Here is a 26,658-nt window from a genome sequence, read left to right as displayed (position 1 = left end):
GCTGTCTATGGGTCAGAACTTCACAGAACCTGAGGAATAAGTTGAAAAACACTTAATTTTGGATGTAAAAATCTGAAGCTTGAAAATTATCTACCTCCATATGGGTCAGGAGATGCCCAGGGTATGATCTCTGTCTGGCTGACACTATAGCCCCTCTCCCAGGTGGCACTGGAGCACAACTATTGTGATGCAAGTTTTAGCAGGTTATGTGCATCAAGTTTTGTGGGATCTTGGCAAGCTTGGAAAAAGAATTGATGGATTCATCCAGCATTAGGCACAGGTGGAGATGCTGTGCCCCCAGGATGTCTGAACTCAGCCCTGGCACTGCTCCCTAGCTGTAGGGGACAGCTGACGTGGTGTCCTGTGTGATGGAAATCCTTCACAGAACATCAGCATTATCACATCTTAGCAGCAGCCGTGCCTTTAGCGCTGCACAAGTGACCTCTGAAAGGCACAGCAGATGTGTGCCCCACAGATGGCAACTCACTATAAGGTAACAGGCCAGCTCCAGAGCATGGCCTGACATGCTGTAGTTGTTCAGGGACTCAACCTGACACAGAGATGTGGTCCATATTATTAAGGGTAGATTCTGAGATCTTCCCCTCAAAGGGGGGAAGGTATAAAAACGTGGGGAGGAGGAAAAGGGAGTGCAAGAGCAGATGCTGGGTTATTCAGTATTATGAAGGTGGGGATGGCAGAAACCTCGATCTGTTGTGTGATGCTGTGACTTCCCCTAGTGGCCAGTTGGCCAGCGTTGATAAGAATCTTACAGCCTTGGCCAACAGCGTGCTTTTTGTTCAGTTGGTGCAGATGTCAAGTTTGGGTTCAGTTCACCTCAGGCATTTCATTATGCAGTTCAGCTGATGGCAGAGGTGCTTGTACTGCCTGTAGGTGCCCAGGTGCCACAGATGCTGTGGTCTCGTGGTCTCTCCTAATCATCAGATAAAAACAATACAGTGACCTGACCTGGAATTCTGTATTACCAGAATTGTAGAAGAACGGGGAACTGGTGACTGGATTTTTAGACTTAATCATTATACTCATAAGCAACAGCAATGGCAGTGTTTTGTTTTATTGTTAGTTGAGGATAGAAGATTGGTTAAATAGAAATAATGGAGAAGTGGAAAGACTCTCAATAAATTTTTTTAGCTTCAGGGTAAGGTGGATCTGCTGAATCAACTGATAACAGAAAAATACTGCTGCCAGTTCTTAACAAGAAGCACTTTAATTGTGTTTCTCTTCCAATTTAAACCATGAATTTCAAATAGATATATCTGAAGTTTGACAGATGAATTGTTAGGAATGCCCTTATCTTCAGAGTTTTATTTCTCCCCCTGCTTTCACAGACATAAAATAGAAGTTGTAGGTGAGCTCAGTACCTCTTTCTATCAGGCTGAAGCCGCATTATTGAATTCAAGCTCTTATCTTGAACCCCTGAGTATGTTAGTCTTATTCCCTATTTCAGACAATACTTAAAGATAGAATTACATGTTCACTCTTTTTAAGGTTTTCCTCTTTTGTAGAAAGTGCTTTGTATTAGGTTTGGTAAGTGGTGTTCGCTGTTAGTTTATAATGGTCTACTCCACTACTGCCAAACAATGACAACTCATTTATGTGGATTTAAATAATTGCAAGTACTTTCTGTACTTGCTGTACACCCTCTGCAGGTGCACGCATCATACAGATGTCATATTTTCTGCAAGTTTCTCTATACACTGAGTGCAGCAGAAAGCCTCAGCTGAAATTTCTGGTTCTTCTATAAACACTAGCTCTGAGTCTGTTAAGACTGTGAAATTGGATGCAACGTAGTTGTGGAAACCCGCTGGTTTTGGAAGCTGGACAGAGGAGGTGCTTTATCCCAGCGAATAGGTTAGTGTGTTCAGGATCCGGCATGCATCTCTTCACAGGTCTGTGCTGTCCTGCATGGATGCAAACACTGAGATTGATGGCTGGCTCTGAACCCCATGACTTGGTGTGGCCCTGTTTTCCAGGTGTCCTCCTCCTCTGTCATCCTCAAAGGTGTCCTTAAGCATGCACATTTATTAATCATTGCTAGTGATCACCTGTACTCTGCTAGTCAGCTACACTCATGAGCTGGACTGACACCTACATCCTTCACAGTCCCCATTTCCAGCAAAGGGAACGATTCCTGTCTCTCGCAGTCCTGTACAGAAAGAAAGGCCCAGAGCAGTTGTTTGTGCAGACCCATTGCAGTGCATGGTGGCCACAGGCCTGCCTCACAAGGAGCTCACAGGGCATCTCACAGACACGGCGTGAGTGTCTGAGGTCTTCCATGTCTCATCAACTGCTTGCCTTTTTTTCTCCCCACAGGCACCTCACTAGTTCAGCACCTGATGACAGTGCTGATAAGTGAACAGGGCCGAATTTTTGCTGTTCCCCAGGCAGATGTGCCAGGGAGCCAGCTGGAAATCAGACCTGTTCGTCAGCGCAGTACCGTGGAGTGGATCTCTGAGGAGGACGGGGAGGACAGCAGGTCAGAGAACAGCATTCCCAGCCCCGCTGATTTGCCTTCGAGCAATGCTGTGGCACTAGAGGCCACTCCTGGACCTGCAGTGAAAAACACGCCTTCAGAGCACAGTGGCAAATTGCCACAGCCTGCCACTAGCCCCAGTAAAAAAGTGCAGACGCTGCCTCCGTGGAAATACTCCTTCCGCCAGCAGGGAGCACGGTCTGTGAGTCCAAAGCTGGGCAGCTCATCCTTAGATATCCCCAACCTCTCCTCCAGTGGGAACTGGCTGATGAATGGACTGTACTCCCTCCGAGGCCATCGCCGGACAGCCTCTGGGGAGCGAGTGAAAGACTCGTGTTCTTCCCAGAGACTCTCTACCTATGACAACGTCCCTTCGTCCAGCCTCTCCCTCAGCACACACAGTATGGCCAGCACCACATGGTCTACATCATCGTGTGAAATCTCCGTGATGGACTCGGTCAGCAGCTGCCCAGCCTGCCGGGCCAGTGACTCTTCTGCTTTAAGCTCTCTCAAAACCGAGTGGGTAACTCAGGGCTCGCTGTCTCAGAGTGAGGTCAAGACTGCAGATCTGGAGAACAGCATCGACAGGTTTGACGCATGCAGCAGCAGCAGCGAACAGAGCAACCCGGCTGCAGCTTCCAGAGACTCTCTGAAATGCTCTAAGGCCTTACAGAGCTTGGTGGTGGAGCTAAAGACAGAACTGAGCAAACAGAGGACTGAGTATGAGACTAGTATCAAAAGGTAATGTCATCTGCGGGGGGGGGACAAGGAAGTCGTCTGTCAGCATTACCCCTGTTTGAACACGGGTGTGGGCTACCAAGCGTATCAGGTTCTCAGACCTGGAGTTTGGGGTTGGGAGACAGCAGATTTGGTTCTGTTCTTTCCTCACTACTATCTAAATGCAACTTTTCACTCTCTGATCTAAGAGAATCCAAAAAACGTGATTTCCATCACACAGGGAATTCCAATATTTCACATTCTGTGTTTTCACTGGAACTGCACAGGTAATGGCAAAGTCTGCTCTTTCTTGGTGTCCTGAGAGAAACAGCAAAGAAAACATCTTGGAGGGAGGGATTGGGACCCAGGATAGTCAGGCCTCAACAAGGAACTGTGCAGGTGCTGAGATTTGTACCAAATCAGTCTGAAATTCAGGGTTTCTTGCTGCTTTTCCCAACAGAAACATTCTTCAAGAAACTGATCTTGACTGTTCTCTGGGTGGGTTTTTTTGGTTGTGGTGGTGGTGCTGCATCTCAGTTACAGCTTTTTCAGCAGCCCTTTGGTGTTGAACTTCTAGAAACCTCGCTTTTGATTTTTGATGTACTTGCAGTGGTCCTTTTGCTCACGTGGCCAGGCACTGACCCAAAGTAGCAGCAAGGTGCTCGTTGTACGGCAGATCCATGAATTGTGTAGTTCTTTTCCCACTCTGATGTTTACTTGCACAACTGCAGCTGCTGGTGCTGTACTGTACATCTGTGCTCACAAAAGTTCCAGTTTTCAGGAGAGATGTGTGTGAGGGCAGGGGCTTAGGAAGTAGAAAGTATTAATAACTAGGAAGTCATAGGTATTCATTTGTGTGAGTTAGTATACGAGGTTTTATGAGTGTAAGTGCTTAATAGAATGACTTTCAGGCAAGTACTCAGAGAAATATGTGCATGAAGTATTGTTGCTTAATATACAGCTATATGCAAAATTGCACACCATCTTATCATACAGAAGAGTCATCACTGGCCTGGGCTCTGCAGCACTGGTACTTTGCACTGAAGAAGGGCTGCAGTCCCATTTCTTACAAATAGTTAAGTTCTCAGCTTTTTTTGTCTGTTAAGGTCATAATTTATACTCCTTCAATTATTAAAACTCTGGTAGCATTTACCTGCCTCAATTTCCAATCAGTATCCCAAACACGGTACCAAAAGCACATATAACTGTTCGTAGGGATTGCATAGCACAGCTTTAGGCTACGTTTGTTGCCTCCTTTTTCTTGTTAAAGTCATTTCCTAAAAACGTATCTGAACTGTGATCTCTTTGAGTGGGCCAGCTGTTAGGGTAGGAATTTCACATGCTACCGTCCTGCTTTATTTTATGATTTCCTATGGTGGTGCCTTGGCAACCTCTGCAGCTTCTCTGCCTCCTGCATTATACTGCCTTGGTGTGTGAAGCTGGAAGGAGATTCGAGCCTTGTAGGAGTTTCAGTTCCCACCTAACATAAAGGCTTACTCCCGCCTTGTTGTGTTCTAGGTAGAAGAGCTGATGAGAACATCACCGCCAGTTGTTCAACACACCAGCATGGTGTGTTGGAAAAGGTCTGTGAAGGAGGGAGGGATGGTAGTTCATGGCTTATTTTGGTTTTTTTAGACGTCCTCCTGATGCGGAATGGAAGGGAAATGAGGGTATGTGCCTTGCATTTAATTCTGCAGAGCTGCCCTGCCAAGCCTTGTTGCAAGGATCCAGAGTAATAAACAGAAAGGAGAGCAGGCTGCAAAACTTGGAAATGTGTATATGCACAATTTTTCCCGCTGCCAGGGGCAAAGAGATGGCTTTCCACCTCTTATCAGTAAAACTGTTCCAATGGGGCCTTCAGCTGTTGAGATCAGGGATGTCCAGGAAAGACCTGTTCTTCATTCCAGCTGTTGAGCAGTTTCAGGTGCTCCAGTTCTAACACCTGCCTCTCCCCTGCAGCTCGCCAGGGACAGGGCACCCTGGCTGGAGGGGAGGGCTATAAATTGGTCAGGTCTCACAGGGCAAAGTAGCTAAGAGGAAAATGCCTAATGAACTAACAGTTTCATAAAACCAGGCAAGATGCAATCACTGCCTTTTTGTATTAAACAGGATGACTCCAGCTGTTCAGGATTACAGCCCGAAGGATCTTGCTGTCAAGTCTGAGAATTTCAAGCCAAGTTTTTCAGCTCTCAAAAATTTTGCAATGTTTTTACTACATCTGCAGCAATTTACATGTGGAAAAATATGTTCCTTTTGAGACTGCGTGAAAGTCTGCTCCTTTGGAAAGACAGGAGCTAACTAGCAAAGAAGGGAGGCCACTTAGCAGGAAAACTTTGGGCTGCCTCAGTAGCTTTATTTTATCGAAGGTAATTTAGTCCCCAAAAGTAATAATTAGTTCCTTTACAATTGTATGTGTGCTTGTGTGGTTTGCAGAACTACAGTGTGTGTAGCAGGGCATGTTTTAATGAAGGAATATGAGCTTTTTGTTGGCACATACGTAAGCGGAGGGAAAGCAGAGTCAGTATCTGCCTGGGGCAGAGGTAAGGAACACTTGCTGATGGAAAAGCTGTTACTTATCATCATCAACTGCCCGTTTTCTCTCTCTTAGTCAGAGGGAGGCAAGTTTTATGGCCTTCCTGTAACCAGTCTGTTCCAGAGCATTTCTCCCTCAAGGGTAGTATAATTATCAGGCATTCTCTGCTGAGTTTCAGTAATTCAAGTTTACCACCTGGGACTCTTAAGAAACTGGAAGTATCTTGGAGAGGTCTATTAATGTTGTGGATGAAGAAAGGCACTAAGTACTGTGACCCTATGCAATGCAGAGCATGGACAGCTGGTCTAGGCGCCTGTAGCTGACCCCTAAACTTTGTGGTGGAAAAATTTAATTGGTAGCTCAGAGCTGTAGGATGTAACAAAAATGTTATAAAAGAAGGTGTGTGTGTGTGTGTGGGGGGAAGTATCCCGGCTTCAGAAGAGTCCTCGTGTATTATCTGGGTGATAAAATTGTGCCTTGAATTGAGAGGGACACTTTTTTGCAGAGAAGCTACACGTATCTGTTCACTCAACCAGTGCAGCTGTTGGGCTGCTGGACTTTGTGATCAGGGCACCCGCGTGTGGCTTCCCTAATTTGTTGTGAAAGTTGTGACAATGATCGTAATGTCATCCTAAGCTGCATGTGAAGGAACAGTTTAAGGGGCTGCGCTGCATTGCCTGCATAATTGCCCCTGTCTAAAGATAACCCTTTCATGTTTCACAGGGGAGCCAGGCACTCCTGCTTCAGAGTTGGGTATTATACTGATCAATGAACCTAATAGGTGGTGATTATTTTTTTAATTATTTTTCTAAAGCTAGACAAGGGACCCTTTTCCTACAAAGAGGCCTAATTTTTAAAATTTCCCTTTCTGAATATTCTAGTGATCATAAATTGCTATCTGGATATACTCCCTCCTCTCTATTACCACCACTACTCTGTCTTGCAATTAGGAAACATGATGGGGAGGACAGCAAGTGATGGGCCTTCTGCGCTTGTTTCAAATCAAAAAGTCATGAACTTTGTTCTTTGATCTCCATAGAGAAAAGCATTAGAGCTTTGTGCACAAATTTACGAAGGTCTGTTCTTCAGATTTTTCCTCATATGAAATGTTGTTTTTTGTAAAATGTTGTGCAGTATGAAAAACTTTTATTCCCCCACCCCAATGCCAGTGAAAAACTTTACAGAAAATACCATAAAATGGATGGTAACGAAGGACCGTGACTTCATTCCTACCTGACCTCCACGGATGTTCCTCTGTACTGGATGTCGGTATAGTGAAACACGGTATCGGGATGAAAATAGAGGTTAAAAGATTATTTTGGAATTATATATTTGAAGTCAGGCTGAGGAGTTAATACATCTCCTCAGATGTTCAGGCTGTTGCCCAAGAGTGAGCATTGTTTTGTAAGACTTGAGCATATTTTCTCAAGACACAAACAGAGGAGGCTCCAGTCTCTGCCTTTAAACTCAACAGTAATGAAACGGCAATTAGTGCCCTCCTTTAGAACTTCCTCTTAGAATGAAGATAACTTATATTTATCGTAGCTATGAGCAGTATTTATCCAGCCACATAAAAAGCTCTTTTTTTTTTCTCCCTCTTTCTCTCCTTTGGTTTTAAGAATTGAAGAAACAAGTGCAGACCTGAGGAAACAAGTGGTTAGATTAGAAGAAGAACTGGACCAAGAACGAAAGAAATACACGATGCTGGAGATAAAGCTGAGGAATTCCGAACGTGCTCGTGAAGATGCTGAGAAGAGGAATCACCTCCTGCAGAAGGAAATGGAAGAGTTTTTTTCAACATTAGGATGTTTAACTGTTGGGAGCCGAAATGCTAAAGTCCCCAAGTAGGACAAGCTGATGTACAGCATAGAAAATTATATTTCTGGCAAAACCAGTGAAAATGCACGTTTTGTTCTGGTATACTCATGTATCATGAGTAATTCTACACTGATTGTGCTCTTGGTGACGCTTGCTCTCTTGTCTTTACATGTGCTGTAGTATTTGGGCCAGCTGGGAAAGACTGCGAAGCATAATGCTTGAAAGTTTAGATGTCTGATTGCCAAGAGAGTGGGCACCCTTTTTATCCATAAATTAAAAGGTACTATTCTCCATAGCTGTACTGCTGCCATCTTCGGACTGACTGCACCATCCTTTTGCTGGCTCAAGGACAGTGGAAAGTCCTGCAAGGTGGGTGGGATGGCCAGAACGGATGGACGGGCTGAGCCTGGAGCTGGGGACCTCCTACAACTTGCACTTGGGAAGATGGCGGCAGCCCCAGTGTGTCACCACATTCCATGTGGTTTAGCATATGGATTTAATGAGGTGTTTTTTCTCCCCACTCTCTACATAAAATTTGTTCAAATTTCTTATTCCTTAAAGTGGCATTATTTTATGAAGATAATGTGAAAACAAGGTCTACAAATGAGCTGAAGACACCACAATCTTGACAAGTCACTAAAATTGTCCCTTACCCACTGAATAGTTCCAGTGTTTCACAAAAATGCAACTTGTTAAAACTGTATGTGAATAATAATCAGATTGGCCACACAAATTCCGTGGAACTTTAAATATGCACATTTTGCCGTAGGTACCTGGGTTTGCTGAGCCAAAAAAAGAGCAGAATTAGCTGCAAGAAAAAAAAATCTCGTGAGTTGATATGTACTGATCAGACATCAAGGTAGGAGAAGAAAGATTCTTATCATCAAAACACATCCAATGGCTGAGGGTTTTTTTATCTGTAAAACTTTAATAGCAAAACCTACGGTAAGAGAAACTAGTGCAATTGGCAGGGGGGAAAAAGGAGGGGAAGAGGGACTAAAGGGGGTGGGGATCTATATTTAACCTTCCTGGGACAATTTACACTTAACTGCCTTGTAACATTTCTCATGACACCAGCTGATTTATTTTTGTTGTTAGCTCACAGGGAGATGAGGGGACAGGAGGAATATCGCAAACAACCCAGCAGCCTGAGCTCATTACTTCTACTAAAGAAAAATCATGAGAATGAAGCTGTAATTTCCCATAACTAGCTGCTAGGGCTGACTTCCCCTTCAAGGGGACCTTCTTTGAGAAGTTCCATGTAATGTTTGTAGCGCCCTGAGCCATGCGGAGCCTGCACACAGACAATTGTTTCACCAGATTCAGCTTGACCTCTGCTCGCCAGCCCAGCACTCACAGCACTGTTCGCTCTGTCTCGGCAGGTATCTTTGACAGCTGAGGCAGCTTGGGAGTCTCCGAGGAGAAAGATTTTTAACAGAAAAGCGCCACGACAACATGAACTGGCTACAGGGAAAGTATAGACTGTAGTGAAGGTTCTTGCTTTACTTAAGTATTTTGAAAAAATGATCTCAATCTGTCTTTTCTTACTAGAGAAGAATATAACTCATTGTCTGTAAATAACCTAGAATGGCTTTTTTACGTACCAGCAGATGGTACGCCTTTCAGTATTGACTCTCTCCTCATCATCTCACAGATATCCAGGTATTTAAACATCGAGAAGTTACCTTGTTTCTACCTCACTGTAACGCTGCTCCTCCCTATAGAAACCCAAACCACTAAAGGGAGCAAAAAGAAACATTTTAACCTTTTTATTCCTGGATAAGACAAGTCAAACAAGGTGGTAAAGTTAATTCAGTTATTTCAAGACATTTTCCCTTCTTCCGAGAATATCCAGCTGCACGGGATTCCTTACTACCCCTGGCGTGAGGCAGCGTGGCAGTACCCGAGCGTTCAGCGGGAGCAGCCTGCCACCTGCAGGCACTAGCATCGCCCTTTCCTCTTTTTTCCCACCCTCCCACCTCCTGCCTTGTATCATTACTGACAGTCACAACTGATCCTGCAAGGAATATGATTGCCTGTTTTACCTGGCATCCATTTTATCCTGGCATTCTTATTTTCACTATCACAAACGCAACGGTATCCACTCAAACCGATTAATAGAACTAACCATTTCCCGGTTGACTGTTGTGTACCAGCAACACCCGTTCCTCTTCTTTGTGAGGAATAAGTTTCAGGTCCTTTTTGAAGATGATCCACTGCAGTAAATAAAGCCTCCAGGAAGCTGCAAACTACCCAGTTCATGCTAAAATGCACCACGGTAGGATGTTAACTCTAAAGCACGGCAGCGGGAGCATAACGTTCGTGTCCTGTCGTGGGCAATTATGAGAGCAATGGGAACACACTTGTGCTCTTGTGCACAACCTCATGGAATACCATGCCCTTGTTTGAGGAAGATGACACACTCTTTCCTAGCTTTAACTCCTGTTTCTCTACTCTCTTTCCTGCCACTTCATTTGCCAGCTTCACGGACCTGAGGGAGCACTGCTCATTACTTTTGCTTATTACAGCCCCCAGTTTAAAGTGCCAGCTTTCTTAGCAAGCGTTTAAAAGCTACAGGTTTGTTAGTGTTAATAAGATATAACAAAAGGCTCCTAGAATCAGGTAGATAGATAAAGCTATGGTAAAAATGTATCTATCTGTGCAATCTTTCCAGCCTTCCAGTATTTGCGAGTAAAAAAGTGTAAAAAATTTTCAGTGAAAGAAATCCAACAGAAGCGTATGCTTTAAAAGAAAAAAACAAAACTCCAAAGCCAAACAGCAGCATTACAGAATAAAAAAAAAATTTCTGTAGGTCTCCATGGCATTTCAAATACGAAAAGGAAAATTAATAATGCTAGTTTATTGAATTATCTACATTCTCTAGTGAGTTCCATGCAAGCCAGCAGCTCTATGGAGTGTTTCAGTTCTGAGAAACTCAGTCACCCACAGACAAATCCCTGGCAGAGCTAAGACTGTCCCAGGTCTTGCTCTATATTAATTATTACTTGGAATCAGCTGCAATTTATGCTAACATACACAAATAAAAAAGAGACTTTCTGAGCCTCACCACATTCCTAAAGAGCGCATCACGGATAGCTAGTCCAGGGGAACACAGCAGGCTGCGCTGCACTGCCCACGGTCACAGCACCTCGTCCTTATAAGTGTATGCAAGGGCGATGGAACAGCACACAGACAAACGCAACTCAAGGGCACCTCAAGTCTTTGGTTACAGAAGTGCCGAGACCCTGCTGGAAAGGAGGGCACTGAAATGCATTATCTTAGGATTTAGCCCCACAGAAGAGATGCCAGTGAGGAAAGTGGTCCTGGCACCCAGGTTAGCACTCCAGGAAGAGCTCTTCAGAAGTTGGATCAATCCTTCAGGCTTCTCTGAGCTCAGTGTTGAGAAAGATTCTCCTGAGGGCAGAGGGACTGGGCTCTCCTTTTGGACCCTGGACAGCCCATGGCTTACCTCTGTCTGCATCGCAGGCACTCAGCAGCTGTATTTCCAGGCAAGAAGGCAGCTAGAGGTGGCAGCAAGGATGTAAGAACAGATTCCCAGCAGTTGCTTACACACTTGGTATGAACAGTCTGTGGCACACCCAAAGCTCATGGGAAAGGAGAAAGGGAAGAAACACGTCACTTTGCCCACGAGTGAGCTCACACACGAGAAAGGACTTTAAGCACCATTAACACCAGGTGAGTTCTCAGGAAGCACTGATGCTAGTGAGACTCCAACTCCAGCCATATCAGGAAATCCCTATGAAAGCCATTCCAGCCTAGCAAATGAAGAAACACTAAATGCATAGTGGTCAAACTTTTTTTTTTCTTTTTTATTTAAAATATCATTATAACCAATTGACATACTAGATAACAATGTATACATTCCAGTGGTGCACATGTAATGACCTATGGCATGAACGAGTAAAAAAACCACGATGTTCTCAGTAATGCCCCACCAACAGCTTATTTGGAGGGAATAAAGGAAAAGCAGGAAAAAGTATCAAATGCGGGGAAGAAAAAAAATTACAGCTTTCCCCAGTATTTTTAATGGTGTATCTTCCCCTTCGTATTTCTTGGGACAAAATAAATTTAAGAATATACTTTAAAAGGGGCAGAAGGAATGATCACAATAATTAGGGGCTTTTTTCTCAACTTTAGTAATAAAAGTTAAAGAACTCTCAAAAATAGACTAGATATTGGGCCTACAAAAGTAATTCATCTGTATGCAAAGCTTACCAAGAATTATTCCTTTTGTAAAATGTAAAGGATGAGCTGACATTACTAGTAAGCTATTTTTACCTACAAAACCAGACTACAATAATAAAATCACCAATTTACAGCTAACACAATATTCTAGATGTACATTATTGTACACAAGCTATATATTACACATGAACATCTTACGTGAAATATATAAGAAACATACTTACTGATATTGTCTCAACATTGGCCAATAGGTTTACTTTTCTAAAGGAAGTGTATTTTTCTATTCACATTCAGTGTAGTTCCAATAGCAAGGGTTAGCTTTACTTAAGAAAAGTAGAAAGTTTGTGTGAGGTAGTTCAAGAAAACCTAGCTTAAATTTTTAACTGCAGAAGTAGAAACACAATGTGATCTGATTTATAACACGTTTCTGTAATGCAGAGATAGCTAAAGAGGAGGAGAATGGCGTGAAAGCGATCACTGAAAATTCCACTTTTATCCAGTGCCCTTAACTAAGAATAAATTAAATGAATTGCAGATTTGGGTAGGCAGTAGAGTCTCATCACATTTCTTCATTAAAACCCTCTTTCTAGTCCTACTGAAAAATGCAGACAGCTCTCCTTTAACTCCAGTCCTCAAACTAAATATGTAAGCACCAAAACATGGACAGGAAAATAAAACGTAACAGCATGGAGAGGCTGCTGCCAAGAGCAAATAAAAATGTATCTATAGAAATAGTCAGTTGCTTCCTTCAGCAACTTGAAACAGTGAGACCTAGTGTAAGATGAACTGCCTTCTTCGCTTTCTCCCATAACCTTAATCCAGAAACATTTCGTGTCATGCGCTTTGGATTATTGCCTGGGTAGGAATTACGCTCCTGTACTAGGCGTTTTGATCATTTTTCTTTCTGCAGTGTTGAGCTGAATGCCATATACAGTAACACAGGGCATTATACTCATGCACATGCCCGACGGGGTGCATAACTTTTGCTCTCTAAGAAAATAGCCTGTGTTCAGAGAAGCAATTTTCCATACGGCAGCCCCCCATCAGGAACACTCCACTTGGCCGCTGAGGCAGCAGAGGGTGCTAATGCCACAACCGCCTCAAATACAGCTCCCAGCTCCTCCCCTCAGTTCACACCTGCCTGTTGGCAGAGGGGCCTTACCCAACAATTTATGCTGATATTACCTTTGTATTTACCCGGAATTCCTAGCCAGAAAGATACTACTGCATGCAGCATAGTAAGGTTCTTCAAAAGTAAAAACCCAAGCCACACAGCACCTACGCAGGGAAAAGCACCATGTCATAGAATCATTTGAATCATGTCTGTTCAGCTTAGCAGAATGACTGCGATAGAGGTGACCTGGTCCATCAGGCTGGTCTAAGATCGTTCATCTGATGGGTACTGCTCTGGCAGCCCAGCTTCTCACACACGCTAACGCACAAAAACCTCAATTCTGCCCCCATTGTCTTGCATCAACAAAAGACTTCACAGAGCAGAGGTGCAGCACACTGTAACGGTACTGATTTCCCCCACTTCTATTTCAAATTCTTGAAGAACCTACTTCTACAAAAGGAGAGGAGCTTTTATCCTTGATGCCTGCCACAGCTCTGACCTCAGATGGTGGAAAATAATCTCATCGTTACTTCCCAACCTGTAACCTCACCTGACATAAGGCATCAGACAGCTCACTGTAATTCAGTCCCTACCGACTCCCAATGGATTGGAACGGCCCTAGAAGAGGAAAGTTGCACGCACTTTAGTGAAGCCTGCTGTCATGAGAAGGTTCTGGAATCATAGACTAAAATAAAGCTTAATAATACTTTAAAAATAAAATTGTACAGTGTACAGTGTAGACAGTACATGATCTTACAACATAATAGACAAAGACAGCTGAACTCTAGCTACCCTTTTGTTTGCTATCTGTGTCAGTGTACAACTATCTGAAATTATTTTATATTTCAACAAATAAAAAGGGAAGTTAAGACTAGCATGTTGTTGTGATGATTTGGTTACAGAATCTGATTTTCTTGTCTTTGAAATTCACCATCACTTTAATTTGCCTAAAATGCAAGCAACTGCAACAACAAAAAAACCCCAACAACAACCCCCCCCAACCCTGCTATGAAGATGGTGCCAAAAGCGAACTCGAGGTTTCCACAGGCACAGCTCTGACCTCAGGGAAATAATCCCTTTAAACAGAGCTCGCTCACACTGCAGTGGGTGGCAGTGGGCGCCCCCACCCGCTCATTAACCCAGCCTTAAAGAAGAAAAGCGCAATGCTCCTTAGAGCTTATGAACTCAGTGAAGTTACTGTAGAGAAGCACACTCTGGTAAAAGCCTAGCAACTGTTTCCCTCAATATTCATTTTAAAAGTAATTTTTCTTTAGGACACTGGGAAGTGATAGTAAAAATTATATTTAAAGTTTCAAAATATTTCAATCACCACTGCAATCCATAGGGGTCCAAAAGAAATTTAAATAGGAATTATATTTACCATTCTGTTCTTAACAGCACTTACAGGCATCAGAAGTTGATTCTGTCAGTCTTATCTTCGTGACACCGGGGTGACCAGAATATCATTTGACCCCACATACCAACGGAGTACTGGTGTATGACCAAAAATTTTGGCTTAATTCACAGCTTAAACTTTGATAAAAAATTACGAAATAGACCGTTCTGTTGGTCTCTGTTCAACTTGAGCAGATTTTCTATGTTCCAGTGCTAGATGAATCCAAACGTGTCCTGCCTGTTCTGAGGTAATAGACAATTTGGCGGGATCCTGTAAAAATAATTGCCTTAACAAATGTGGTTTAGAAAGGCAATATTGAAATATTAGATACAAGTGAGGAAAGCAAAATTACACGCACACAGCACTTACCAGCAGTCTAGCCAGGCCAGGAAAACAGCTGTGCAGTTTATCAATTTTCAATATCATCTTTGAGACACTACCATTCCTTGTAACCCTGTATGTTTTTTAAAAAGACATGTCAGATATCGAAAGCAAAGATTTTCTGCAAAGACAAATTTTCCTCTTTCAATTAGCACTTCAAAAAGACACCTATTTAACCCAACGAGCAGAAGGAACCACACTGAAGAGCATCAGTCATTCCCGGATGACCTCTGTAGCCAGTTATATTATTTGCTTATGCTCTGCGCCTGGCAAGACTTCGGTATTTTTTTATGCTCCTTTTTGTGAGCATTGCTAATTTAAATTCCTCTTCACATTCTAATTCACTACACAAAATATGCATCTACACAAGGCAATCAATTATACAGCCTAGCTTCACTAAAAATCTGCATTTTCCAAAGGAATAAATTCTGAACGATTGTTCAACTCATACATAAACTTAAGTCAGTTATACATAAATCATTCTGTAAATATAAAATGTAAACAGTTAAAATACTTCTGTGAGGAGCAGCACCATTTTACATGACTATTTAGTAACTGTTCTATATATTTCAATATATCTTTTGTTTAAAAAGCGTGTTGAAACCTGGAGCTTCAGTGCTGAAAACTCCTGACTATTTATGACTTAAAATGAACCATTATTAAGATTTCTGCTACACCGGTCTCGTGTTGAAATGAAAGAGATAAATATTAATTTATACAGCACTACTTCTCCCTCCTTTGGATGGCATATATTGCTCACTTAATGCATTAGCTACAGAAATCCTGAGGTTCTCCTACCACTTAATGGTTTTTAGCAATCAGTTACTTTTGGTGGAGGAAGAATAGCTGAAGTTTTGCCCCTATTGCATTCACGTCATCCCCTCCTCTACCCAAAAAAGCACTCGCCTCAGTAGACGAAACTAGTAAGAAACAAAACTCCCAAGAACCACGTATTTCATGAAAGTAAAGCTACAGCATATCCGTTTTCCCTCTCGGCAGCCTAGACATCCTGGATACACTTTGTTTTGTGTGTACAAAAACAGGCTACAAGCTAGAAGTAAACAGTTTATTTGCATTGCAATGTATTATTCATGAAGTATCCTCGTGTTTTATGGTGATCACAAGATTTGGCATGCCGCAACTCTGCAGAAAACATCGCATTATTTTGTTAGGCTAGATATTTCTGCAGCTTTGAAGATATGCTTTGCTTTCTCAAGTTCATAAAACCATTCAGATGAGGTTACTCTGCAAAGGATTGTATACTGTTTGTTTCTCTAAAAAAAAAAAACAACCCTACTAATTGTTGCTTTTGCTGAAGTATTATAGGCAAGTAGCCAAAATAAAACAGGATTTTGTTCACTGCCAGCACCGCAGTAATGTGCCCAAAACTACAGACAGCTGGCTGCACTGAATTCTCCCCCTCCGCCTGGACATGGACATAGGACCAAGCATAAAACTTTGAAGGATATCATGAACAAAACATCTGGAATAAATTCTAATTAAAAAATTGAAAACCTATAAAATCTTAAATAATTCATTATATGGCAATGACCACAACATTAATATGTGCTTTGATAAAACAAATTTTACAAATTCAGTAAAAAAAGATCAGCAGCATAATAATAAAGCAAATATGCAGATTTTAAAACCACAATAAAAATTATCAGGTTTAATATTTTACAGTTAATTACAGCAAAAAAAGTGGCTGCTTTTAACACAACTTACAGTTTAAAATTACAGCACTTTATGATGAATTCTACGATTATTTTTGAAAAAACACTCAAAAATACCACCAAATTTTAAAGGTGCCCTATTAATGACTAAAAGGACCCCCCTCCCACCCCCCAAAAGACCAAGTAGTCATCTACAGCAACCCAGAGGTCCAGCTGAGGTTTCTAGACTGCTGTCTGTATCAGAGGCCAATGTTGGATCTGTTGACATTGAAGACACATCATTGACAGATGACGATGAAGATGGATGTTGAGAGCCATTGATCATTGCTGCACCTGTGCTATGAGAAACAAAACAGCAAATCAGTTGCAGATACAGTTGCACGGTTCGGCGCTTGCATTAGTCTGTCTCTTCCTAACAGTCACTACTTTCTCCTGTTTCGGCAAGCGTGAAGAGGTATGTCTCAATCCATTGTCAAAGTAAATAAAACACACGTGTATTTAATGTGGGGCTTAACGAATGGCATGTCAAGAACCACAGACCTCATGTGGCACCACGTCTGTCAAATTACAGTACATGCTAGTGGTTAAATGGTTCAAAATCACAGACAGTGCTGCATAAAGCCAGAGCCAAGATATCCTACAAAATGTTGAGACCCAAAGCTAGAATATATCTACACATTTTGATAAAGAAAGAAGGGGCCTGGTTTTTTTTCCCCATCAGATCCCTTCCCTTCAGGCTGGGGAACAGCTGGTGTCCAGCCACTTCACATCCATTCAATCTCAGATACGCAGTAATTTTTCAGAGTCTGGACTTCAGTGAACTCTGAGCAGAGTCAGCAAAAGCTGCCCAGCTTTTGCCATCATTTTTCAGCAGTGCAGATGGAGTCCTGTCAACGGTCAGTTAATGGGCACGTTTTGCTACAGAATTCAATAAGTTTCTGAAAGTGTTCCATGATTTTCCAACCTAGAAATCCTGTTTCATTACTTCATAAATGTAAGTAGCTGTTATATCTTTATGTGAAACTGTACCAGCCACACATTACACATCGAACCAGTTTATGGCCACAGAGTACCAGCACATACCAAGATGTTTCTTGAGGACTGAAATGAATGAAGCATCAGTTACACAGGCACACTAACAGAGGAATTTACCAGATTAATAAAAAGAGATGTCAACCCCATACACTCCATTCGAATAAGCAATATCTCAAAGAGAATCCAAGACGTTATTGGTCATTTAAGAACCCTGTTTTTGAGTTAGGTTACTCTTGGATGTCCTGAACAGCTTTACTCCCTCCTGACCTACAACTCAATGTAGCTTTGGTACTGTGCTTTTATTGTAACCAACCTAAAGGGGCTGGCTGTCCGCGTATAACCCCGTTCTTGGTTCTCTCCTCCAGGTCCATGACCTCCTTGTATATCAACTCTGAAAAGGCAGAGAAGGGAAGGCAAAAAATGAATTTACAAACCCAAGACTGGATCAATAAGACATGTCCCATTAAAATGTAACATTCAAATTTCATATGCTTATTACTGTTCAGAATTAGTTTTGAAAACAGGCTTTAGGCTACAGAACAACTGGCAAGTGATATAAAAATGTGGACTTCTTTTCTTTTGGAGCTACAATGGCCTGGCTCTCTCGAGAACACACTGACATTGCTCTAAGACTCTCTTGTCCAGGCTGCCTGGGGACCTGAGGTTAAACTGAGTCTTAACGAGCGCTCCGTTTTTATCAATGGCTTCTTTGGTACAGATAAACTCCATCTGCAGTCTTCAAAGGAACACGTAGGAACAAGCCCAAACAGCATTGCCATCCTCCCGACACACATTTGCCACTAAATTTCCTCAGCAACAACATCTAAAGGCCCAGATCACCATGAAATGGAAAACAGTATTGGCATATAAGTAGCCACTCCAAATGAAAGCAGCAACTTTATCTTCCAGTTACAGAAGTTTCTCATCCTTAAACAGGTTAGAAGTGCTTATAACATGAATGAATCACACACCCTGTGTATCGCCCAGAAGGTTTCTAGGCTAATGGCAGCTTATTATCCAGAAAAGACTTCAGATGTGAATCTACAAAAGTAACAACAGCAGAAAAGGACTAAACATGTTAAATGCAACTCGTAAGAACTGACTGTCAGAATACTACTTCTTATCTGTCACTGGCAAACTAACGCAATGTACAAACAGTTTGGAAGAAAAAAAGCATTTAAGAATTATAACTTCAAGGGCTCTGGGAGTCTCAAAAATAAACTCCATATTGCTTGAAATACCCTCAGCACATCTGCTTCAAAAAGGAAATAACTTTGCTCGGAAGGAGGATGGTAAGAGAATTTCCACAAGTTTCCCTATCTCTGCCTTTATAATTAAAATTCAGCTTCTAACAGAAAGTGACTTAAAAGCGTGGTAGTACTAGATTTTACAGACTTGTGTCCATTACCAGCCAACACAATGAAACTGGCAAAAACTATTCATGAAACATTTTCCCCGCTTTTTTCCTCCGGGGATAAAAAGGTTATGCAGGTCTAATATCCCTTCCTAGACTCTTTCAGTACAAAGTATTAGACTGCCCACTGCACTAAGTTCTTGCTTAAACGCCATGTTTATCACCTGCACGGCAATCTGGTTCTGCATTTTTTCTGAGCACTAGAACCTCTGCACTACCACACCTTTCAGAAGCCATTTCAAAATGAAGCACAAGCTTTACAAATAAGAAAGATGCTCCCCTTATACTTTACCATTTCACACCTCATATATGACCAGGAAATACAGATACTAAACCAGTACTGAACACTAAAGCTCGTGCTCTTGGAGGTACGAGTCTTACGTCACACTACAATCCATTCTGCACCTCAACCCCCGCTACCGTCTCAGGATCCCACAGCTGAGAACCACCAGCATCTCCCACACCAGCTCTAACCTCACTATCTCACCCATGACTAACACTCCTTATGGCTTCTTCTTACAAATCCTCTGCTTGATTTATAAGATTTAAGAGAGTACACGAAAATGCTCTTCACTTGGAGACTAGTGCTTCTGCTTCAGACTTACATTGCTGAAACGCCTGCATCTTCTTCAGCTGTAGCAGTTTGTCCAGAGGAGTTCCCCTCCCTGAAAATGCTGCCTTTTGGTTTGCAAAAAGTGACTGAAATGAACGGGTCTTAAGTTCACTACAAAGGTTCAGCATCTTCGCAGGAAGATTTTTAGTGTCCCAACAATCAAGAGGTTGAGAAGCTCTGATCTATGCTCTTGCCATTCCAAGCAATTTAATAAATACTATTAGGTTGCTCAGGAGAAACTTAAGAACAGTAATTGCCTTATTATACTTAAAATGCCCTTCTTACCTTTCCATTCTTCTATCGTGTGCTCCCTCTCATCTAACTGCTTATCTGGTATCTTTGGTGGAGGCTGAAAAACAAAACTAACTCATGATAAAGCAATCAAAAGGGATACAAAACCAGAATAAATCAAAAATGAAAGTAAGCACTCAGAATATGAACCTGATTTAAAACCACTGTATTTAGATGGTCAAATGTTCTCTCATACTTGGACTTGGCCTGTTCTCTAGATGCTGCTACATGTTTTAAAGTTCTGCTGATTAACAGATTTGCTTACATTAATGTAATTATTAAAATAGAAACTGAACAGTCTGGTAAAAGAGCTGCTAAGTGCAGCAGCTCCTAAACCCAAGCAGCCCTTTTTACCTACTCACTGGTAATTACTAAATTTTCCCTCTAGCTATTATAGATCAGCACAAGTCTAATTGCACCATTTACATCAAGCATCTTTTCCTATTCTTAGCGGCATATCACCAACCACCTTTCTTTTAAAAAAATGACACTTCTCTCATTAGCTGAAATTGTCCTGAAATTAATTTATTTTAAAATTTTTTCACTTAAGCCCTTTGTTCACTAATGTTAATAATTGAAAGCTCAAGATCTTGTACTCAGATTTTGCTGCAACACTTATTTTCCAGTTTAAGAGTCTTATCAATTGCTACAACCAATGAAAATATTTCTCTCACCCGGAAGTAAATACCTCAGAATCTTACCAAGGGCAAACAAACCTCGCTGAAACAACTGAAGCTCGATAAATTAGAACCTTACATAAAGGATTTCAGATGCATTACTACATGTCCCGGAGATTATATGCAATTATACACGAACACACACACACATGTACATTTGGGCAGTTTGTGCCCACTCCTAATACCATTTCTAATACACAGGTCTATGGATGTCAATAGAAGTGATTACAGCTCAGTTAAGCTTCTAGTGAAATGTGTAGATCCTGCAATAATCTTCTCCCAAGCAGCCATATCAAGCATCACAAGTTTGCTTTGGTACAGTACTATCCTGATCAGAGACCTAAAACAAGAACTTACAGCTTCTGCTTCTGATGGATCATACCAAACATTGATGTATGGGTGCTGCAGGGCTTCATCCACAGAGATTCTTTTAGAAGCATCTATAACCAGCATTTTTGATAACAAATCCCTTGCTTGACTTGCTGCGAAAGTGAAATTTTCCATTTAGACTAGTGCCATATGTAGTGCACATAATACAATATTTCAAAGCTCATAATAAGAGGAAACCCAGAGTAAACAAATTCCAGTTCAATATCTACGAAACCCTCTGGTAATTTGGGGTTTAGGGAAGTGGTCCATTTGGTGGGAAAAAAAATTGAGGAGGATAACACAGGTGGGAAAGGGGTTGGACACGTTTCACTGTATATTTTCAGCACACAGCGGCCCTTGGCGTGACATCTTTTGTGAAATATAACTCAGCTGGCAGTACAGCCTGGCCTGGTATAGCAGCGGGCAAGGACCTACCACCCCCTCTTACAGTTTATGGAGATAAAACTGTCACATACTGTTAGTCACAGAAAATACGGTGAGTCTGTGACTCCACTGAGTAGGTGACTTTTAGAATCAGTAAGTTATTTCAGTAACTACAGGATATCTATGTATCGTCAATATAAACCCCTCATTTTCATCCCTAGAGAAAGAAGATCTGCTCTGCCTACACGACTTCCATTCCACCCTCCCTCTACTCTTCTCTAAATCATGCTGTTCTCTGTCATGGAGAGGGATATATATATATATCTATCTATATATATCTTTACTTTTCTTTATAAAGATATCTCCAGAATAGGAGCTGCTTCAGAGAAAATGGGAAAGTGGAGGTAATCATACGCCAGCAAGGTCATCCACTCCCATGATAAAAATATTGTAATATTTAAACATTTACCACGATGATTTTATAGTGAAAAAACCCAAGATATGTTACTGTTCGATATATATATATCACATTTTTAAAACTTTCACAATATACAACACACAGAAGATAGACCTTACCTTTAAGCTTATTGTGTTCAGAGTCAGCTGGGAAAAGGACATCTGGGAAGAGTTTTTCAAAACTATATCCAGCATATTTCGGTCTGTTCTCCACATAAGTTCGGACTGTAGGCTGTAGTTTCTTCATAAATTCGGGACATGGTGTTCCTAGCTGCTCTATAACTTTATTCCATTGATCAATATCTAAGGTTATACAGCTAAGAAAAACACTGAGTCGAATTTTCAGCTAGGAAGTTACATTAAAACAAGATGAAATAACCAACAGAGAGAAAACACAGAAAATGATAATAAAATATCAAGTTCATCATCATTAATTAGGACTACCTTCTTAGAGAAAACAGTGAAACAAAGCAAGACTATGATAGCATACTCAAGCAACGCGTATCATAATTAACTAGCAAAGGATATACTTCTGAGAAGCAGAGAAAATTAGAAAGACTCACAAAATGTTTAAATGTATTTAAATAAAGGCATTTTTTGGGTTCTGGAGAAGAACTCACTCCTGATCTGAACATGTTCACAGTGGTCAAACTACTGCACATCACCAAGGCACCCGAGAGCATTACCCGCTCTAGGTGCTTCGTCTTTCGTTCTCATCTTGATACCTCAGCCCAGTTTGGACTCTCCCAAATTTGCGATCTCTCACTAACAACGTGGGACCCTGAGTGCCAGTGGGCACACAAAGGATGAGATCTTGGCCCGCACAGCTCAATGACAATTTTGTGCAGAAGTAAAAGACTTTCAAGGACACGTAAGGAACATCTTAATTAAAAAGTTTACACAGGTAAAGGGGAGATTGACCAGCTCACTGAAGAAGAATTTAACATGTGTTACTGAATAAAAAAAAGCAACCTTTGGCTCAAGGAATTCCTAGTTGTAGATGGTTAGATACTGGGTGAGAGCTCAGGTAAAATTTTATATATGCCTATCTCGTTCATATATTCTCCCCAACTTTTTCTTTTTGGCTACTGTCAAAGACTGGACACTGGGCAACCTAAACCTCCAGTTGGATGTAGCAAGCGCCCTCTTATGTTCTTAAAACTTAAAAGCAGACCTTTATATAAGGACTTTCAAGGTTTGCAAGTGCTTTAATATAGGCCTTGGGAAAAAAAAAAAGTATTTACATTGTATGACACTGAGCCACACTTGCAAACCAGACGCATAACGCTCAGCGCGGGGCAGCTCCTGCAATGAGAGCTCTGTGGAAGTAAGGATGCCCTGGATCTCCCCACTGCACCTCTAAATCTTCACCCAATCTTCACCCCTAAATGGTACTATGTCAGTTATTAAACAGTTAACCTGTGGGAAAAGCAGGAAAGATTTCTGACGGCATCTAAAAAACTGAAGTGTAACTATTAGTATAACAAGTAAGATGCCAAACTCCAATTAGATCCACTAATTGTAGCGATGACCCAGAGGTTTCATCTCCATTTGCTTGGAGCCGACCCTTTGTCGGAAGTGTTGTTCACAGGACGACCCGTACAGATACCATCAACCCGCTCATGGAATAGAATGGCAGAACTGCCAGGTATTTCTGAAAGCTCTTTGCAGGATCATTTCTGCATGCAAAAATATAAAACTCCAGACTGTAACTAAAGAAGCTGGTTAGGAATTTTTTGTAAACATTTCCTATAAAATGTAAAGAACAATAACTGCTACCACGCTCGAGTACTAAACAAGATTAGTAAGCTATTACATAAAAATGATCTCCAAAGCAAAAATCAATGCACGTGAACCAGTAAGACACCACCTAAACAAAAAAAAATAATCTGTCTTAAATGTGACAACATCTAAAAGCAATGGATAGACACTATATTAAATTGAAAGAAGAAAAAGAGGAAAAAAAAATAGAAAAAGGAAAAAGAAAGAGTAAGTCTGTTTGCCCAAGTGGTATTTTGTTCATCTTGCTTAGTATTAGTCTCTAATGACAGTCATACACATTAACGCTGTCTTGTGGTTTTGCCTTAAATGGTACAACTGTAGGCATTTTTGCAGCTTCCTGGAACCAAACAAATGAACTTGCGAACTGTATTTTGAAAGGCAGTTTAAAACCAGTATTTTAAAACTTAGAACCACCTTAATCTGGAACCATAGCGCTGCAGTATCTTTTGACCTTTTACGACCAGATGCTAGGCCAAAGGTAAGGATACGATCTGTACCAGGAAATAAAACACCACCTTTGATCATTTCTCCCATGATGCACCCAACTGACCAAATGTCAACTGAAAACAAAATGCAATGATATTAACATAAAAGATAGTTATTAAAATAAAGTAAATAAAAATATCTAGAGAGACACACACATGAAGTGACTATAAAAAGCGTGTGTAATGGACATGAGTGAAGGTGAGTGTATGCTAACTACAGGACCAGCAGAGACTATGTCCTACTGCTAGGTGCAGCCTGAATATAAATGAAGTTCTTTGGGTTTTTTTAAGTGTATCACAAGAAAAATCCATGTTCATTTAATAAAAAAAAAAATAAATAAATAATTGTACAATACGCATTTTCATGACACAACATCAATAAAAAGGTTAATCACTTCCTAACTAATTCAACCTGCTGCAGCAGCACAAGGATACAGTCCCTTCCTGGAAAGAGGATTTTGTGGCAAACCATTTCGCCCATAATGCACCCCACAGACCATAAATCCACTATGTTTGTAGCACAAAAAGAAGGAAAAGCAAAGCAAACGGTCATTTAAAATTAAAAGAAGCATAACATGACTGCATCCTATAAACTGCAGAGACAGCACAGGAAAAAGAGCAAGTCTTTATATTAATCAATGAAAACACTTTAAAATACACCATATATAAGGATTAGCTTTTAACTGTCTCAAATACAAGGCAGAAAAACATCCTTTTGTTTAAGAAGTGCTAGAGCGAGAGCAGAGAGAGAGAGACACACACAGGAATCAAGCAGAGCAAAGCCCTTCTCCAAGCTCTGAGGTTTGCAAAGCTGCCTTTGCCAGCAGGCTAGATGGGAGCACCAAAGACAACTTTATTTCTTGAAAGCGATTCCATTGTAGTTGTAGGAATAATTTTAAAAGCAGCCAAGTAAAATGACCTTTAAAAATACTGCGTATCTAAACAGTTCGTTCTTTTAGGAGAAGAATTAATTGGTTATTACATAGGAATCAAAATTTGCCATCAAGTATTTCCTAAAAATCAGATTACCATGCATCTCTCTTTCCCTTTAAATAAAAAGCAAACACAATCAGTAAAAGATCACTTAGAATTTTAGAGGATCAGTTAATGACAATATTAGTATGCTCCTAAAAGATTTTCAGTTAAAATTATTTGTTTAAAAATATATCCCCAGTTATGCTGAAATAACATCTTATACAAAAGAAAAACTCAAAAGCAATTTTTTTTGGTATGAAATACACATTTTCTGCATCACCTTAAAATAAATCACTCGGAAGACATGCTCAAAGGTGCACAAGTTTACTTTTTACAGGTATGCCAATTTCTTTTGTGGTTGCTTTCAGAGATACTGTTAACTCTGTATGCAGAAGTTTTCTTGAAGTTATAATAATGAAATCGCATTATTATGAATACTTTCATGTCAAACATGACACTGGAATTTCAATTAAGCAGATAAGAAGGACATTTAAATGAGAGCAATTGTATACTAAAAACCGCATGTAAAAGTTCTGAAGGAGCTCAACATTGTCAAGCAAACAACGTTGCTTCTTATTGAAAATATTCCTTCCCCCTTGTTTACAAGTTCCTCTAAAATAGTACCTAAATCATATGATAGGAGATTATAGTTGTACATATTAATAGGTCAAAATTAAGGGCATGGTTCATTTAAAAACTGATTGTCAACATTTTATCATTAGTGGTGTTTTTTCTTTAAAAACTTGTTTCAAATATTTAAGAAAAGTAGATATTCTTTGGCTTAGAGACCCAGCGATTTGAAGCCAAGTTTTGCATTTGACTTTTTAAATAAAATTCTGAATGTTGACTTTTTCACCTGCAAAACAATCTGCTGCCATTACAAACCAAAATATACCCAAATCTGTTGTAATTAGTTTGTGCTCAACATGATAAAATGACACCCATAAGTGCATGGACAAGTCTGGGAAGAGAAATAACGTGAGTCAATGACTTATCGTCATGCCTCAGACAACTAACTACTTCAGAGGTGAAGAAAAACACTGGAAACTATTCTGCTGGTCACTCCAGAAAATCAAACTTGTGATGTTTGGTGGTGTTTTCATTTGCCGCTTTCACTAATCAAACAAAACCTCTCTATATATGGGTTTCTAACTTCTTTATGAAGCTAGACTAACTTGTACCTTAAGGATTGCTCCTGTGAATACTTCTATAGAAGACTGAGTAAAATCTGATTACAGATTTCATAAATCTTTTAAAAAGATCTACGGCTTGCCATACAGAGTGTATTTTATTTTTAAAAACCCTGTTTGGAGCAAATTTACTATTTTTTATAATTCTAAGAGAAAAAAATATCAAGAGAAAATGAAGTTCAAACCCAGCGTACATAGTAGAAAACTTAGAAGTAGTTGCTTCAGAGTGCCTGGGGCTTTCCTTGCTTTTCAGTGCATCCTTCCTGATAATCACGCACATAACAGCACATAAATCTAAACACGTTATGGTATGTGTGCACAAACAGTGTTGGTGCCCTTCTTCAGGTCTGAATTTCTTGAGTTTGCAAGGCCTGGGTTCTTAACGTAATATATCCAAATGTGCTTTATCTCCTTCAGTATCAAAACCTATGTAGAAGTTAACTCTATAATCAGTCTGTCTGGGATCTTTGCTAGTTTTAAAACAATTAAAGATTTCCTATGTGCGTAATATAGTACCAAAAGAATACTACTCTGTAGTATGTATCTCAGTCATCAAAACAGCTACTGCAATCCTCCCACATAAGTTGAGCAGGGCACTGAAACGGCAGAAAGCTGCCAGATGACCCTCTTCCATTAAACTAAACATTAATGTTAACCA

General features: G+C 40.7%; 2 protein-coding genes across 11 annotated transcripts in view; one reads left to right on the top strand and one right to left on the bottom strand.

Annotated features, from left to right (window-relative positions):
• Positions 1-8,503, top strand: part of ARHGAP22 (Rho GTPase activating protein 22) — a 157,590-nt gene extending 149,087 nt beyond the window's left edge. For all 5 annotated transcript variants that reach the window (XM_054204706.1, XM_054204705.1, XM_054204707.1 and 2 more), the window contains 2 exons: positions 2,332-3,232; positions 7,361-8,503. In XM_054204706.1, the coding sequence (XP_054060681.1) occupies positions 2,332-3,232; positions 7,361-7,589 (1,130 nt within the window). In that variant the 3' untranslated portion in view covers positions 7,590-8,503. The remainder of the gene's footprint in view (positions 1-2,331; positions 3,233-7,360) is intronic.
• Positions 8,504-9,551: 1,048 nt separating this feature from the next.
• Positions 9,552-26,658, bottom strand: part of MAPK8 (mitogen-activated protein kinase 8) — a 167,690-nt gene continuing 150,583 nt past the window's right edge. For 2 of the 6 annotated variants that reach the window (XM_054204711.1, XM_054204714.1), the window contains 6 exons: positions 23,839-23,910; positions 21,689-21,871; positions 20,717-20,841; positions 19,677-19,740; positions 17,678-17,755; positions 9,552-16,662 (listed from right to left, as the gene is read on the bottom strand). In XM_054204711.1, coding sequence (XP_054060686.1) covers positions 16,517-16,662; positions 17,678-17,755; positions 19,677-19,740; positions 20,717-20,841; positions 21,689-21,871; positions 23,839-23,910 — 668 coding nt within the window. In that variant the 3' untranslated portion in view covers positions 9,552-16,516. Of the gene's footprint in view, positions 16,668-17,677; positions 17,756-19,676; positions 19,741-20,716; positions 20,842-21,688; positions 21,872-23,838; positions 23,911-24,270; positions 24,343-26,658 lie in introns of all 6 variants that reach the window. The other 4 variants (XR_008466903.1, XM_054204712.1, XM_054204713.1 and 1 more) reach the window with 4 other exon arrangements.

This window comes from Rissa tridactyla, chromosome 6 (assembly GCF_028500815.1).
Source record: "Rissa tridactyla isolate bRisTri1 chromosome 6, bRisTri1.patW.cur.20221130, whole genome shotgun sequence".
Lineage (NCBI taxonomy): Eukaryota > Metazoa > Chordata > Aves > Charadriiformes > Laridae > Rissa > Rissa tridactyla.
The sequence above is the reverse complement of the archived record's forward strand: the minus strand, read 5'-3'. Positions and strand labels throughout refer to the sequence as shown.